The sequence below is a fragment of the Carassius auratus genome, chromosome 28 (assembly GCF_003368295.1).
Source record: "Carassius auratus strain Wakin chromosome 28, ASM336829v1, whole genome shotgun sequence".
Taxonomy (NCBI): Eukaryota; Metazoa; Chordata; class Actinopteri; order Cypriniformes; family Cyprinidae; genus Carassius; species Carassius auratus.
The window spans coordinates 4,395,523-4,409,638 of NC_039270.1; the positions used below are offsets into that span (position 1 = coordinate 4,395,523).

The 14,116-nt window shown below is 36.9% G+C and overlaps 1 protein-coding gene and 1 long non-coding RNA gene across 3 annotated transcripts; one reads left to right on the forward strand and one right to left on the reverse strand.

The window, feature by feature from the left end:
- Positions 1-795: 795 nt before the first annotated feature.
- On the reverse strand, positions 796-5,886 carry LOC113047525 (uncharacterized). Its single transcript, XR_003276282.1, has 4 exons — positions 5,658-5,886; positions 5,463-5,569; positions 3,596-3,983; positions 796-822 (listed from the first exon to the last, which is right to left on the reverse strand). It is a non-coding gene; the product is annotated as an uncharacterized LOC113047525 (long non-coding RNA).
- Positions 5,887-10,230: 4,344 nt separating this feature from the next.
- On the forward strand, positions 10,231-12,187 carry LOC113047490 (uncharacterized). 2 transcript variants are annotated; one of them, XM_026208879.1, is made up of 8 exons: positions 10,231-10,613; positions 10,789-10,859; positions 10,930-11,109; positions 11,284-11,342; positions 11,431-11,505; positions 11,579-11,641; positions 11,724-11,876; positions 12,061-12,187. In XM_026208879.1, exons 1-8 carry the CDS (start codon positions 10,396-10,398, stop codon positions 12,073-12,075), a joined length of 834 nt encoding a protein of 277 aa, XP_026064664.1. In that variant the 5' UTR covers positions 10,231-10,395; the 3' UTR covers positions 12,076-12,187. The 2 variants fall into 2 exon arrangements, with proteins under 2 accessions (XP_026064664.1, XP_026064665.1); XM_026208880.1 differs by lacking the exon at positions 11,724-11,876 and having other exon boundaries at positions 12,061-12,149.
- Positions 12,188-14,116: the final 1,929 nt, after the last annotated feature.

Consider the following 14,116-nt stretch of genomic DNA (forward strand, 5'->3'; position numbering starts at 1 on the left):
AGTTTGCATGGAACCTTATAATTCAAAGGTGATGATTTGTCAGCAAAGGAATGATTTAAATACAGTATGACACACACAAAAAAAGATACAGCAGAGTTAATAATGGCCTGCAGGTAAATCAGAATTGAGTACACATTTTTAGACCATGGTATAAAAAAGTAAAAACAATAACCATTGTTTAAAACATCAACATTAATACAGTATTTAAGATGTGATTTACTAATATCATGATGTCCCAGAGGCACTGTGCTGTGGATGGGAGACCATGTCCTTAGAACTGGAGGCAATGTGCTGGGGATCGTAGTCCCTGTCCTAAGGACTGGAGTCGCTGTGCTGAGGAAGGGAGTAGCTGTGTTGGGAACCGGGCGCGCTGTGTTGGGGACCGGAGTCACTGACCTTAGGACTGGAGGCACTGTGCTGGTGACTGGAGGCCCTTTTTGGAGACCGGAGTCCCTGTCCTTAGGACTGGAGGCACTGTGTTGGGGAACGGAGTAGCTGTCTTGAGAACAGGAGGCACTGTGCTGGTGACCGGAGGCACTGTGTTGGTGGCCGGAGGCACTGTTTTGGAGACCGGAGTAGCTGTCTTGAGGACTGGAGGCACTGTGCTGGTGACCGGAGGCACTGTGGTGGTGACCAGGGGCACTGTGTTGAGGACTGGAGGCACTGTGTTGGTGACCGGAGGCACTGTTTTGGAGACGGGAGTAGCTGTCTTGAGGACTGGAGGCACTGTGTTGGGGACCGGAGGCACTATGGTGGGAACCGGAGTCGCTGTCCTTAGGACTGGAGTCGCTGTGCTGGTGACCGGAGTCCCTGTGCTGGGGACTGGAGAAATTAAACAAACTTAATCACAAGAAAATAAGTTCTGTTAGGAACTGAAGAAATCTGTATAATATAGTATGATATATATGTAAGAAAAAATTTACAAATAGTAAGTACTGTTTACAACACACTGTAAAAAATTTCACGTAAAATCAACAGTAACTTACTGGCAACAAATAGCCAGCAAGCTTCAGTATTTTATTCCACGGTAATATTACTGTAAACCTGACTACAGTAGTTCACAACATACTGTATAATAACTTACAGTATATTTATACTGTAAAATTAATTACAGTTCATGTTTTTGCACTGTATTTTAAAATACTGTAAAGTTACTATGCAGTATAATTGATTACGGTAGTTTTTATATTCACATATACACATATATACACAACATATAACTAACTACAACCTGTTACATGCTTAAAAAATAATGAAATATAAAGGCTTGTATGCAAAAAAAATTCACACAGTTATATTACTGATTATTAGATGTCACGTAAATTATGACAACACTCAGAAGTCCATTTAAAAACTTTTATTACAATTGAATTGATTAAATGGTAAAAACACTCTCCAGACTTGACAGGGCCAATGCAGATCCCAGGTTTTTGCTGCTTATAGAGAACAAAACACAAAAATTAAGTTGCACTACAGCTTGACCGACATCAATGTGATAAACAGACTTGAAAATGACTTACCTCTTTATTAACTCATCAGCACGCTGCAATGTCGAACAACATACACGCTGAAAGAAATGAAAAACATATTCAACACTGCATAGACCTACACAGAGATATTCGTTTCACCATGCATCCCCAGATGTGGAAGTGAAAGTTTGCAAGATCTATAGTTTGCAAGATTCCTGTGTTCCTTAGCATGTCTGACAAATTCTGGAATAGATTTTACTGAGTACTGACACACTTTGCAAGATAAAGGCATTTCTAATCTTATTTCCAAACAATTTTAACTTTAGATGCAGTACTTACCCATCCATATCTGGTGACTTCACCAAGGATAAAAAGGTTACAAAATAATTACAATATATAGAATCAAAATAAATAATTTGAAAAGAAAACAAATTTCAAAGACCAGAAATGACAAGCTATCAACTTAAATGCAACTTAAAAATAGCACAAAAAAACTTAACATATAATTTAAGTAAATTAAATAATTGAATGCTAGTATTAATTATTCAACCTGTGCATTTCATTTATTACTTGTAAAAAATGGCTAATCTATTAAATTATTATTATTTATTTATGTACCTATTACAATTAATTTGAGATCTCTTGGTGTCCTAACAGAGACCCGATTTCGAGGGAGAACCTGATTTGTCACAAATAAGAAATGAGAAGCACCCAAAGTGACAAGAATACGGAGATTATAATAGCCATTATCGTGAATATCACACAATATCAAATATACAACTAAATTATCCGCAGTGCGTTGGCAGTGGCTATATTCAGATATTAATGCACTTGAAGAAGTTATTGAAAACAAGTGAGCAAAATCATGTGGTCTGGTCTGAAGAAGGACTATAACGAGACGAGTGAATTAATCCGGCCCGACTTTCACTGCCTGTGTATTCACTTTAAATGTATACATCGGTTGTACACACGCAATAAATGTATAATATGACTGAAAACACTGTGATTGTCCCTTCAAGTCGTGCATAACATTAGTGTAATACAGTAGGTCGATTTCGAACATAGCTTTAGGTTTAGGCGCGTAAGGCCTCGATCGCGACAGGACACACGCACACGGTGTAAGTTACACACAAATGTTCAGAAACAAGAACATTTCGATTACTTTGTTCTAAACTTGAAATTATTAACTAACATTAACAGCAAACCTTGTGATAATTAATATTTGGTTAACGTTAGAATGTTTGTGTTACAGACTACTATCAAACTCACCACCGATTATTTAGTGGTAACGTTAAAACGAATATCTTCCCTTTGGGGTGAAATTTTTTGAAATACACATCTTTAATATATTGAATAAAATTGTATATCTCACCTGAATGGTTCTCGTTGGTCTTGTTCATCCTCAAAGGCTCAGAAAATGAATTGGAAAATGAGTGCAGGCTGACGGTTTAGATGATTGGTTGCCAGGTATATCGCGTACGATTCCGCTCTTTTTGTAATTAGTGTGTTTAATAGAAAGCAAAATAATAATATTAAAAATATATCATGGGAATTGATTTTATCTATTACCTAGCCTATATTTTTGACATCTACATCTCTACAACTACCTCCCACCCACAAAATTGTTGGCTATAACCTATGAGATTAGGTGGGTTTTGTGTCAAAATCTGGCAACCATAAAGATACGCAATTAAAAAACACCCACATAAATCATTTAACTTTTTTTAACTATATGCCAAATGCCTTAATATATGGGTTACCTTATGAAATGATGTATTATAAAATTCCTTATAAATAAATATATAATTAATAAATAAAATTCCTTGTCAGTTTGATTATTACTGTCATCAATTTAACAGTAATATGAGGATTACTGTAATTATTTTCCCACTCTATTGTTTTTTTTCAAAGAATAGCATAAATTGACAGCAACTGTCCTGTAAATAGTTTCTACAGTAAGACAAAGCTGGAAATACAGCAATAATACTGCAAAAGTTATAAAATTGACAGCAACTTACTGTAAACTGTTTCTACAGTAAGCTTTCTCTGATAATACAGCAATAATACTGTGAAAACAACAGAAATCGTTTACAGTGCAATTATACTATATTTAGGATGCAACTTACCATAATCAAGATCACAATATTTGTCAGATGGTTGACTGGCTTACTCTCTGATTCTGTGAGGAATTCGAGATTCCTCGTCCACAAATGGCACCAAGTGATCAAAATTTATTTTTGAGAATGACACACCATTCTCATTTATCAAATCTGCACTTTTGCCTTTTATGGATGTGATTGTGAAAGGTCCCAAAAAACCTCTAATTTCCCTCCTTTCCTTTGTTGACTTCGGATGTTCCTCCTGAGCACCTTTTCACCAGGAACAAAAGTGTGGGTTGCCGTCCTGGAAGCTTGTTTTTTTTCTTTTATTTTGTCCCTTGAGGCTTGCATATTATTTTTCGCAGCCTCATATACAAGGTCCTGCCTGGACCATATCTTCCACTGTGGCATTAATCTAGGTATAGAAAAATAAAGAAATTATATACATTTTAACAATTTGATATCTATGCAAGTTATAAAAATAGTTGAAAAAATATCAAATATATTTAATGCAGTGAAAAAACGTACACTGAAAGTTTCAGGAACTTCAGAGAAATAGTGTGCCTCTCTTACAAATATAAGGTGAAATGGGGAATACTTAGTTGTAAGCTGTTTTTTCGTCCTGATGTTAAACAACACAGCATCTAGGTATTTGTCCCACAAATGTGGTTTTTCCTGGCACAGTTTTCCTAGGGCGCTGAAATTAAAATTCTATGTTACTACTACTGACTTTTTGTTTGTGTAGCTTGGTACTACTTTAAACTGGAAACACTGCTTTATGAAACTGATATATACAAAACTAACTTTATTATGTATGATAATCCTATATTAAACACAAATTTTCATTGGCTCACTCACTCCAACAAACACAGTCCCCCACTCAACAGACAACAAATCACCATCACCTGATTGTTTATATTAAGTTAGATTCTTAGAGTTTGTCACAATTAATCTTTTTTGTTTTAATCTGTTTTGTTTGATGATGTTGTTTTGTAATCACTGTCAATACGCATACTAATGTTTTGATTGATCCTGATTACATAATAAAACATTCTGGCTGGACAAATTAAATACAGTCTGTGCTTGGAAAGATAATAAGGTTGTATATGGTATACCATATGGTATGTGGTAACGCTGCAGCCAGATTTTTAGCTGGAGTCCGCAAACATCAACATCTATTCTAATGCCTCTAAACTGGTTGCCAGTTCACTGATTTCTAAATATTGATGTTTGTTTTTAAATTTGTAAATGGTCTTGCACCCTTTTGCTTGTCAGAAATTTCAGGTAGTCAGTATCTATGGGCCACAAATAGGTACACTCTGATCCAGCCTCGAACATGGCTGGAGTCAAAGAGGAGATCGTGGGTTCGCAATTGATGGACCTATTCTCAGGAATAGCCTTCCCGTAGATCTGAGATCCTTGTCCTCTGTATGAATTAAAATCTTAGTTAAAAGTCTTATCATCTTGCCTGGGCATTTAAAAACTATGTTTTCAACTCATTATGTGTTGTTGAATTATTTCTCTTTTTAATCATGTATCTCAGTCTTTTAGGCTGAAAAGCACAGCGGTCAACTCCTGTTCAGTTTATTTGTGCTATATAAATAAATGAAATTAATCAAATTAAATATGTTAATTTTCTAAGTTTAATCATATATCACATATGCATATTAATTTATTTTATTAATAGAATACATTTTAGGAATGAAAATATCTTGTTGCAAATGTGAGAGATGTAAATACATACATGCATACACACACAAACACACACACACAATTTTGGAGGAATATTCACAGTCCATCAATGATACTGATTTGTGTAGCCCTCTGTGTAGATCACACGCTCTACCATTCTGTTGTCAATTTATTATTGCAATTACACAATTACTGATCTTACCTCTGTATCGTGCCATTTATCCGTTCCACTAACCCATTGGTTTGTGGATGGTACGGTGAACATAGGCTACGTTTTATGCCGAAGAGTTCACAGACCTCTATGTTGATCTGGAGGAAATAAATAAATTGTCATAATAAAAATTATAACAACTACATCAACAATAAAGTAAGTTGTTGAGCAAATGGAAATACAAACCTGGTTAACAAATTCCCTGCCTTGGTCTGTAAGAATTCTTTTCGGTGCCCCAAAACGATAAAATAATTTAACAATGCACATTGTTACTTCTTCTGCCGTCTTGGAGGTAAGTGGATGAGCCTCAACCCACTTTGTAAAGTAATCGTTGAACACACAAATGTACTGATTACCAGAAGAGGTCATGGACAACTTGCCAATTAAGTCCATGCCTACCAACTCCCATGGTTCATGGACCTACAGTACACAAAAAAATTAGGCAATTAATTATTCGAACAAAAATTGTATAATAATAATAATAACACTAATAATAATAATAATATAAAACACACAATTACTGGAGTGTATTGTTCCTGGACTTTGACAGATCTATTCGCCTGGCACGCAAAACACTGTTTAATCTGCAAATTGGTACAAAAATAAAAAATACAATTAATTAACTGATTTTTAAATGTTCTCATTTATATTTAGGAACTGGAACTGTGGACATAAAATAGCAATTATAGTAAAACTCCCCCAGTTTTCAATGTCAATAGTCATTCCTGGCCAGTAATATCTTTTAGATATGGCATGCATTGTCTTCTCCTTTCCACTATGCCCACCTACTACTTTAGCTCTCAACGGAGGCGGTCGCATTTCTTTCCTCTCCTCCCCTGCCTTGCCTGCTTCGCCTGTCTCTTGTCTTGTCTACTTTGAGAGACTCTCTGCACTGCTTTCCTAAACTAAAAACATGGATTTGATAAATTGGTCTCTCAACGCAATTGACACCATCTTCTCGACGAGGAGCTTGGGTTCAGGGGAACCTGACTGTCCTGACGGAACGTTCGCAGCGGGCTGCACGATGGACGCGGGGGCGAATTGGCGGGTCGTGTGTCTGGCGGCTCTTTCTGTGGAGGACATTGAAGACATCTACCTATTCGGAACCATGATAACAGGTCTTCTGATGATTGGATTAGGCTTTGCCCTGGATTATCGGCAAATTCAGAAGATGGGAACAGCTGTTTAAAGCCTCACAAGGCTGCCCGTCATGATTGAAGTAGTGGGCAGAGCGGTCAGCATTGAGACTGAGACTATTAACCGCAATATGGATAACATCACAGTGAAGCTCACAGATTTGGAAAGGATATTGGAGGATTTGGAGACCAAAAAAGACAATCATAGTGACTGTTAAATTGCAATGCGGCTACTAGACCAAAACAACTGGTATCTTATCTTCTTTCGGCTCCACTCCCAGCTTGGCTTTGGCTGGATAACAAATTTTCCCCTTGGAAAGCATGGCAACGAGACGCTCTGCGTCCCTCAACCCGTTTCCCCCACACCTGTTGATTGTTGTTGACTCTGTCTAGGACCTGACCAAGGCTGTCTCCATGGCAACTTGCTTTGACGCTGTATAATCTGCGGACTGAGGCATCTAGAGAGAATCGCAACTCTCCAGGCCTACTAATACACAAACTCTTACACATATACAGATATGCACTCACCTCCCCACCCCCATCCCTCGCCTTCACCGCTTTGTACCGCCAGTCTGTCAAGCGGGTCCATGACCAGCGCTTTCTAGCTGCAAGGTAGGACGACTGCTGCCTGCACTAGATTACCTCGACCCCCCCAATTTCCGTCCCCAGTTGCAAAGTCTTGTGTTAATGGTGTATGTGCTTTTGTTGCTGAGGTGTTTTTTCATATTCCCATTCTGTACTCCCAAAAGGAGCATAGTATGGGTGTTGTTGTTTTTTTTCTCCTCACTTTCCCAATGTTATGCTGTATTTCTTCCTCAATTCCCTGTCTTCCTGTTCTGTCTACCCCATTGTATGTATGTTATGTATGTATGGACAGGTTGATGGCTAATTTCGCTGGTACTTGTGACTAGTGACAATAAAGGGCTACTACTACTACTACCTGCCTCACTGGCATGAAATTCTTGAAAAATGCTGTCTGCTTCTTCAGCACCTCTAACCACTTTTACATTAAGCTGTTTTTTGGTTCCCTTATTGCAGATATAAAACAGCACTCCATCTATATAAAAATTTACATATATTGCTTTTATCTGAAATGCACCATTTTTATTAGCAACATATTATGAGTTAAATTGATGATGTGGAAAAAAACGGTAAACCTTCAATACTAAGATCAGTGTTTTTAATGTCACATATAACTATACATGAAATAACTATAGGTGAGTATAATATAATAAGTATAAATGTATATAAATAAGTGTACAGTAAGTTTCTTACCCTGGACAACATACTGATGTGCACGTCTTCGAATTACATACTTTTCGGCCATGGATACATTTTCTGGGTATTTACCACTATTATTGTAGTTTAATATTGTGTCATACTGTTTCGAATCCATTCTAGCAAAAAAAAAAAGAGAAAAAAAGAAAAATTATACTCATTTATAGTGTTTAAATATTTATTCGATCTACGTCACACTCATGGTCTTTGGGGTGTCTAGGGACCCCAGGCAAAATGTAATTTTGTAACAAAAGAATAGTTTTTAAAACAAATGTAATTTTACTCTGTTTATTACTCTGTTTAATTTCTGCAGTTTTTCTATATAAATAAAAAAATATTAATTTTTCCAATATGTTTTTATACATTGATTTTTATGTCAAATTAAAGGTGCGGTAGGGAACTTTTGTAAAAAAATATTTTGTACATATTTATTAAACCTGTCATTATGTCCTGACAGTAGAATATGAGACAGATAATCTGTGAAAAAAATCAAGCTCCTCTGGCTCCTCCCAGTGGTCCTATTGCCATTTGCAGAAAGCCATGCGCTCCCGGTAAAAAATAACCAATCAGAGCAGCGGTCCGTAACTTTGTTTGTGTTCAAAATGTAGAAAAATTTACATAATAAATGAGTACACCATGAATCCATTTTCCAAACCGTGTTTTTGGCTTGTCCTGAATCACTAGGGTGCACCTATAATAAGTGTTTATATTCGGACTATTTTAGATTGCTTCGGGGGTACCGCGGCGGAGTAACCCAGTACCTTTGTGATTCTTCGTATGACATAAACAGAGAGAAGTAGTTCCGGCTACGATGTTCTTCCGCAAGACGCAAGCAGTTCTGTTTATTAACCGCTAGAGCGTCAAAAGTTCCCTACTGCAGCTTTAACTTTATAAAAGACAGAAAATGCGTAATTGTGTAATTTTTATTGTTCAAATTGTGATTTCATAATATGTAGATATGAGTCCAACTGAAAAAAAAAATAAAATAACTTGGGAAAATAGCTTTCAGTTAACGTTAGTCAAATAGCTCTGCAGCCATCTAGTGGTAAAAGTGATTATATTTTACTTTTAAAACTTTCCAAAAGATGGGCAAAAAAAAAAAAAACATACACCAAACCATGTCAAATTGTCCATGTTATCCCCATGAATAAAAGTTAGAAATGTGACTTTGTATAAAGTGATAATAAATAAATAATTCTTGGAAAGTGGGACGATTTATTTTTTTCAATTCTTAGAGAAAACTATTTGCAAGTTATCAGGTGCACTATTTAAAAAAAGAATAGTGCTTAAAATAAATGCGTTTTAACACATGAGATTAAAAACACATACGTATGCGTAAATATAAATATACATATACATATATATATACTTTACCTAGCCGTCAGTGTCCGACTCGTGGGACGCTTAAATGGCGCTCTTTTACAATTTTTTTTTTCTTTTTTCATTCTCAAGCATGGGTACACTACGTAATCCGTCACGTAATTGCAGGGATCCGTGGAATCATCACAGAAATGCAGAAGGAATGGGTTATCATTGTCAGTAAACTTGATAATGCCACTTTTTTAATATGTAATATAGGCTATCACAACTTTTTTTTCAATATTACAGGGGAAAATTGAAGATTTTATTGTTTTTGATGGAGACTTTAATAATTCAGTGGACAGGTTTCCTCCCGTGAAATGGACCTCAGTAATAACATTATTTGTACTTTATGTGATTATCTTCATTTTATAGATCCATGACGTTTTTATCACCATAATGTTAAGGAATATGGGAGGGGGAACCATATTTCTCAGTTCTTTGGGAAAATCTGTTCCCACTTTGTTTTTGGTGTATGGGACGGTTCTGTAGATTAAAAGTTCTTCTAGACGGGAGTAGTTTAACAATAATATCAACACAATATTGTACATTGCAATATTTTTTATTTATGGAAAACATAAGGTTGTGTGACAACCCCGACAAACAACAACAACAACAACATATGCGCCTGTCGAAATTCGTTTATTAACTTGACGCTGTTGTACAGAGTTTCACAAGTTGTAGCCTATGAAAGACTGAGCTATAAAACCTCCAAAAACAATACATTCTACTAATATTTTTGACAAACAACGTGAAATTTACCTTATGTGGATGAAAAGTAGGAAATAACATCAGAAACTGACGCTTGGGATAAAAAAGCACACATTTTCCGCTTCGAAATGACAGGAATTCACGCATCCGCGCCGAAGGGGAAACAGGGGAACTGAACTCACTGCAACACCGGCTCCAAGGTTTTTTCCATGTTTTTTTCCTTTGGCCGCTTACCTCAAGGCAGAACTTTGTTTTGATTACGGCCAATCAGGGGGGTATTCCAGAAAGCTTGGTTAACTTACCATTTGATAAACTATAACCTCTGGGTTGATTTACCCCAAACAGGCATACCATGAGTATGTCGGTTCCAAAACACCTGAGAAGAGTTAGCTTAATCAACCTCTGACTGGTTACCCAGAGTTAATGCGCGTGCACGGTGCATGTATAAAGACATTTTCAATGGATCGCCGATTTCACGAGTCACCATGGAAACTCAAAGCGAAAAAAAGAGAGCCGCGTATTTCACAGAGGCGGAGTTGGAAGTTTTAATGCATGCTTATGAGGAGTTTAAGCCAATAATATTAAAAAGAAGCAATACAGCTGCATCGGCTAAAGCAAGAGAGTTGGCTTGGCAAAAAATAACGGACAGAGTAAATGCGTGAGTGTATTAAATTACAAATTTGGTATTGGCTCCCGTTTTATTGAAATGCAAAATAATGAAGTATGACTTATACATACTTTTGAATATGTTAAATCACTATGAAAGCATTTACTTTTCCTGCCATTTTATTTCTTTAGCTTGAAATAATAATGTATATTTCTTATTTAATAAGGTGTAATCCTTCTGGAGCCACAAGAACTTTAAGCCAAGTCAAAATGAAACACAAAAACATTCTGCAAAAAGGTAATATTTGATTACACAATTACTGAACTATTATTATAACAGGATTTAGTATATTCATTCTGTCATGCAGCTAACAGAAAAAAGACTGAAGCCCGTCTAACTGGCGGGGGGCCACCACCACCTCCCCTCACCCCATCTGAGGAGCTGGCTCTGTCCCTTAATAAAGGGCGACCAGTGGTTGCTGGCATTCCAGGGGGCAGTTCATCACACATACTATGCACCACAAGTGATGGTGAAAAAAGGGTGAAATGTAAGTTTACCTCTATGATTTGTTTTCATTTTTTATCCTGATAAATTACTATCTCTGTCACTTAAAGGCTTTTTGAACAAGATTAATTTATGTAGGCTTATTTTATTTAACTGCATATGATGTATTATTTTCTTTGATAATATTGAGAATTTAACGGGTTGTGTGTTCTTATAGATACTGATGGACGGATTGTATTATTGGACTCTCCAGAAAGAACACAGTCTGTCACAGTTGTAAGTGATTTGTTGTCAGGTACTTTTAGGGTTTTTTTTTTTTTTTTTTTTTTGCCAAATAATGTACACTTGAATATTTGTCTTGTAGGATGAAGATGATGATGACGATGAAGAGACCACATCTGCTGTGACAGAAGTGGACAATGCTGGTAGATCCACTGAGGTATGATGCATACCATTATGATGTATGGCCCCTTTTTGCATTAGAGTAACAAACTGTCATTGTCCTTTCATAGTACATACCTAGGGATTTGCCCACAGATGAGGGTCCTTCAGCCTCAGCACACAATCTAAGCAGGGTAAGAATTTGTGTCCATGTGTCCATATTTTAATTTTATTGTCTGACCAAACAATCTCATTTATTACATTTTTCCACCTTAGTTGCCAGCAAAGGAGCTGTATAAGGTCCATCTTCAAAAACAAATAAGAAAAAGTGACATGGAGATGGACCTTATACAGCTTCAAATGGAAGAGAAAAGGCTCCTCATTAAAAAAGCAGCACTTGAAATAGAATTACTTGAGAATCGCCTTAAGGTGAGAACTTGTCTGAATATTAATCTGTTGCATGTTAAAAGTGGTCTGTCTGTCTCTATCTATCTATCTATCTATCTATCTATCTATCTATCTGTATGTATGTATGTATGTATGTATGTATGTATGTGTAAAGCAATATAAAAAAAAAAACATTTTAATGAATTTTACTTTTATTGTTTTTCAGGAAATGAAGAAATAAACTGCCTGGCAGACCAGTGCAAAAAAAACTAATAAAAGTAATTTTGACAAATCCTGTCTCTCAAAAGTCTTCCGTCTCTGTTGGCCTCTAAAATCTGTCGGTGTTCCTCTGGGCCATCTTCCTCAATACAAGGAGGGTGGCTCTCTCCTCTTATAGTGGCAATATTGTGAAGCACAACACAAGCCACAATAATGTCGCATGCCCTCTCTGGACTAACCCGGAGCCCACGCAGACACTGAAACCGAGATTTGAGGATCCCTATAGTCATCTCCACCTTGGCCCGTGTTCGGCTGTGAGCCAGGTTAAACCGTGTCTGTGGTCCAGGCTCAGGTTCAGGGTAGGGTGTCATTAAATAGGGCAGACAAGGGTATCCTCTGTCCCCCAGCAAGTAACCATTGTACTGTCCTGTAATGATTGAAGTGTACAACACAAATATAGTAAAAACGAAAAAACAAAAATTGTATAAAGCAAATCATACCCTGCTGAAATGTCTGGCATAATGATGACTCGCGGAAAATTCTGGCATCATGCACAGATCCTGGCCATTTTGCCTCGACATTGGTGATGATTTGGGTTGCCTCACATATTACCTATAGTTAGTGGAAAAAGTAATGACTTTGATGATTTTAAGAAGGGGAAAAAATTAAGTTGTTACCTGCACATTGATACTATGAATAGATTTCCTATTAACATAGTCTCCCTCATTTATTGATGGAGCTTTAATAGGAATGTGAGTGCCATCAATGCACCCAATTACATTTGGAAACCCTGAAACAGAAAGTTTTGAAAGTATGAAGTGTGTGCATAAGGAATACATGTATAGATATTAATAATATGACTAAATATTAAATATGCGTCATATATTTTACTACAAAGGACAAACCTGCCACTCTGTGGAATTCGTCTTTAATAACAAGCAGAGGTTTATGGCCAGGGAACTGTACAAACGTGGGTAACAACTGTTTAAGTGCCAGACACACTGTACGAACGGCTCTACACACAGTTGCCTTTCCCACATGCTCTGAATCGCCCACACTGTACAAAAAATGGCCAGACGCAAAAAACCTAAGTGCTATGCACAGAATGTTTTCTGTGCTAAGCGCAGAGCCGCGGTTTGTCACATTTGCGATATGCGGTTTTAAAAGACGTGTTAAATAAACTAATGAATCTTTTGAAAAACGATAACGCTCTTTTAAATATTCATTAGGGTAAGCAAACACATCAATACGCGGTCTTATAACCCTCTCCCGATGAAAAAAACCTCGTATAATTTGTGCTTCAACGTCCACAGGATCCTCGTCAAAAGGGCACGCCATGCTCACCAACCTTCTGAAACGAAGTTACACTGAAACATAACCTGCTCTCGAGCAGGTTATCTTCAGAGAGTCAGTTGCTATGGTTACATACATACCCAGAAAGTGACCTCTGTTTTTGGAACCGAACGTTGAGGTTATCCACGAACTTACCCTTATACATACCCAGGTATGTCACATAACCTGCTTTTTGGAATACCCCCCAGATGTGAGTATATGGGATCATAAGATTATGTTAAAACAGAGAGGGGGTTGACGTGAAGCAGCACTCCACTGCAAGTTAACGAGTCGTTACAACGTTAATGGAGTGGAGACTGTGACATCGGTTCCTTCAGAGAGAATCTTCTCAAAAACAGGGCACATAATCACAGAAAAAAGAAATACAATCAGTCCATCAAAGCTGAGGCATCTGATTTTTTTGAATGCCAATCTTCGCTGAGGACATTAATACTGTTTGCTTGAGTTTGGTTCTATTTCTGTGGATTTATTTGCTGTTTTGTTGTTAATTTGTGCAATAAAATGTTTGATTAAAATATTACACAAAAGAATGGTTTTATGACAAAATAAATGTACAAAATTAGGCAATTCTCATAAAGGGTTTTCAACAAACCATTAATTTATGCAAAGTTATGGTAAAACAAAGCCCTGCAAAAAATCCTAAATTAAGAACCTTTCTGGAGTCGCAAGAGCCGGCTCTTCTTTGGGAGCTGAGCCAAAAGAGCAGGCTC

Bases quoted from the DNA above. Each gene is read 5' to 3' on its own strand.
- LOC113047490 (XM_026208879.1), top strand. From the start codon at position 10,396: ATGTATAAAGACATTTTCAATGGATCGCCGATTTCACGAGTCACCATG. The intron at 10,614-10,788 runs GTGAGTGTATTA...TTATTTAATAAG, and splicing joins ATAACGGACAGAGTAAATGC to GTGTAATCCTTCTGGAGCCA. The intron at 10,860-10,929 runs GTAATATTTGAT...TCTGTCATGCAG, and splicing joins CAAAAACATTCTGCAAAAAG to CTAACAGAAAAAAGACTGAA.